This window comes from Brassica napus, chromosome A2 (assembly GCF_020379485.1).
Source record: "Brassica napus cultivar Da-Ae chromosome A2, Da-Ae, whole genome shotgun sequence".
Lineage (NCBI taxonomy): Eukaryota > Viridiplantae > Streptophyta > Magnoliopsida > Brassicales > Brassicaceae > Brassica > Brassica napus.
Window position 1 is genome coordinate 6,841,391 of NC_063435.1, and position 2,544 is coordinate 6,843,934.

General features: G+C 37.2%; 1 protein-coding gene across 2 annotated transcripts; it reads right to left on the reverse strand.

The window, feature by feature from the left end:
• Positions 1-938: 938 nt before the first annotated feature.
• Positions 939-2,544, reverse strand: LOC106391389 (sec-independent protein translocase protein TATB, chloroplastic-like). 2 transcript variants are annotated; one of them, XM_013832040.3, is made up of 6 exons: positions 2,197-2,544; positions 1,986-2,113; positions 1,763-1,822; positions 1,510-1,675; positions 1,248-1,397; positions 939-1,175 (listed from the first exon to the last, which is right to left on the reverse strand). In XM_013832040.3, exons 1-6 carry the CDS (start codon positions 2,384-2,386, stop codon positions 1,138-1,140), a joined length of 732 nt encoding a protein of 243 aa, XP_013687494.2. In that variant the 5' UTR covers positions 2,387-2,544; the 3' UTR covers positions 939-1,137. The 2 variants fall into 2 exon arrangements, with proteins under 2 accessions (XP_013687494.2, XP_048610156.1); XM_048754199.1 differs by having other exon boundaries at positions 1,986-2,110; positions 2,197-2,543.

A 2,544-nucleotide genomic window follows, 5' to 3' on the forward strand; every position in this document is an offset into this window, starting at 1 on the left:
CTCTACGCTTTCCCTGCACTGTTAGAATCAAAATCTAGAAAACCAAAAACAAACTCAAAAAAACATTTGAAAGATTCACACACTTTCCTAAAGAGCTTTAAGTTCGTTGAAGAAGAAAAAAAGAAAGTTAGTATTACTTTTTTTTTTTTAACTCAAATCTTGATGAGTCACTATCAACAATTTAAGTTTTTGTACTGTCGTTTTCTCATCCATTGGATATGGTTTATTAGCATCTCATCCAAAGGCTTAAAATAGACTCACTAACCGATAAACCTACTTTCTCAAACAAATAAGTGACTATTTAGTTTTTTTCTTCTTTCATTCTAAACCAAACATCCTTGCTTGTTTCTCCAACAAAGGACTTTTTTGTCCACAACAGTGGTATCCGTACACAAAAAGTGTGTTAAATACTGAATGTGTCTTTATAGGTAAACAAAAGACAGAATGTGTCTTTATGTGTAACTCTCTCCAATAATAAGGGTGTAAAGCCCATCTCCAACAAGATACTTAATAGACAATCTAATACATATCATTTTATTAAATCAAAACATAGTTATAACTTATAAAAGAAAATCATAATTTTATTGTATCTTTACAACAGAAGTACTTTGAGAAAACACAGAAAAAAATCATAACTTATATATTCAAAGAGGCGACATCTCCGTTAATTTGTGTTGGACCTCCAAACTCATCATCCTGCCTATCTTTGTCAAGTTATCATCATCATCCACTGCTCTTGTATCAAATAAATGTTGCAAGCGCATGAAGGAGGGTTCAAAGTACTTCACACCCATCAACTTCATGGTCACATAATCATTTACAAGGTTTGCTCTTAAGTATCCCAGAAATCGCATGCCCCGCCGCTACCTTATTGAAAATTTTCTGTGTAAAGCCTGAAACATTTTCCATCTCTTCAGCAACATAACGGGCCAAAGACATCTTTGTGCCTCTACGAGGCTGCGTCATTTATCATTAAGAAGGCAACTAATGGAACATAAATACACAAATGAGTCATTTTCTGAATCCATATTAAATATTGCACATAATGTTTTGTGAAAATGTCCTGAGAGCTAATAGCTTCATCTCTTTTGGCAGATCAAAAAATAAATCCCTCCCGAAGTCAGTTTTTGGTGTTTTTCAATCTTGTCTTGGAGGGGATGTGGCCGTTGATGAACCTGCAACACACCGATTTAGATGGGGGAGTTTAAGAGATGAGAGAGTTTTTGATTTGCAGTTCATTCACTTACCTTTGGGTTGGCTTTCTTCGGTAGATGCTTGTAGCTTTTCTTGAGTCTGAGTTTGATCGCCTTCTTGACCTGGAGACAAAGCTTTGAGCTGCTCTTCTGTAATCTTGAGGTAATCCTCGGTTGTGTAAGCTTTTGGTGATTGAGCATCATCTGCTTATTTTCAAGGAAAATCACCTTCATATTAGCCCATGCAAGAAACAGCTCGTGTCTAGACAAATGAAACTACTTATTTAACATCTCAAAGTAGACATAGACCACTCACTAGGGTCACTTGCAGTCACAGGATCTTCAGTGCGAGGAACTGATGGTGGTGGTGGAGGAGGAGTAGTACCAGTGTTCATTCTGTTCTGGTTGTATACATTTGGAGTTGAGATTTCATCGAGGCCAATCTCACGCTCAAGGGTGCTTTTGAAATCTCTTGAAACATCCTAGAGAAAAAGCAATTGTATTTGTAAGCAATAAAAGAAATAAAAACTCATTTTTCATTTCCTAAGAGCCTTGAGATCAAAACAAACCTGTAGCTCTCTAATCGTGGGCTGAAATGTACGCAGTGTCTTTCCAAGAGTTCGAGCTACCTGCAAAGATCATAGGCGATTCAAACTTGACTAAGCCAAAATAAAACTCATTAGCATCCATATCGAACTTAAATTAAACAGTACCAATTCAATAAGTTGCTTAGACCCTAAAGAAGCTAAGAACCAAAATAATCGTCTAGAAATCACACAAGACACCACTAACCTCTGCGAGGCCTTTAGGACCAAAGACTAGCAAAGCTACAACACCAATAACCAAAGCCTCAGGTGCTCCAACTCCAAACAGAGACGCACGAATCACCATACCCTTACTACATCTTCTCTTCTTCTTCTCTGCACAACAAATTACACAAACTGAACATTTTTTCCCAAAAAAAAAGGAATCAACTTTGTGATGATATAGAGAAATTCGAGACCTGGGTTTGAAGATTTCGGCGAAATTGAGATGCTCACGTGCTTTAGACCAATGTAAGGAGAGAAACGAGAAGAACCCAGGAGAGAAAAACATGAAGAGAGATAAGGTTTCGAGGTTTTGTAAGAAGGGAGAAGGTGAGACTTTGTAATCGTTGGTGAAGAAGACGCTATAATCTGAAAGGCCATGGCCATGGGCAGCTTCGAAATTGTATTACAGTTGTTGTCTCTGTAGCTTCGAAGAATCTTAAGACACAACTCACTCCCTCTCCTTCATCAGGACCAATCCATGTCCATTAGCTAGAAAAATAAATAAAATGGATAAAATGGAAATCTATCTGAATGAGAAAGTA

Bases quoted from the DNA above. Each gene is read 5' to 3' on its own strand.
- LOC106391389 (XM_013832040.3), bottom strand. From the start codon at position 2,386: ATGGCCATGGCCTTTCAGATTATAGCGTCTTCTTCACCAACGATTACA. The intron at 2,114-2,196 runs GTCTCGAATTTC...TTTGTTGTGCAG, and splicing joins GCCGAAATCTTCAAACCCAG to AGAAGAAGAAGAGAAGATGT. The intron at 1,398-1,509 runs GTGAGTGGTCTA...GAAAATAAGCAG, and splicing joins TGTGACTGCAAGTGACCCTA to ATGATGCTCAATCACCAAAA.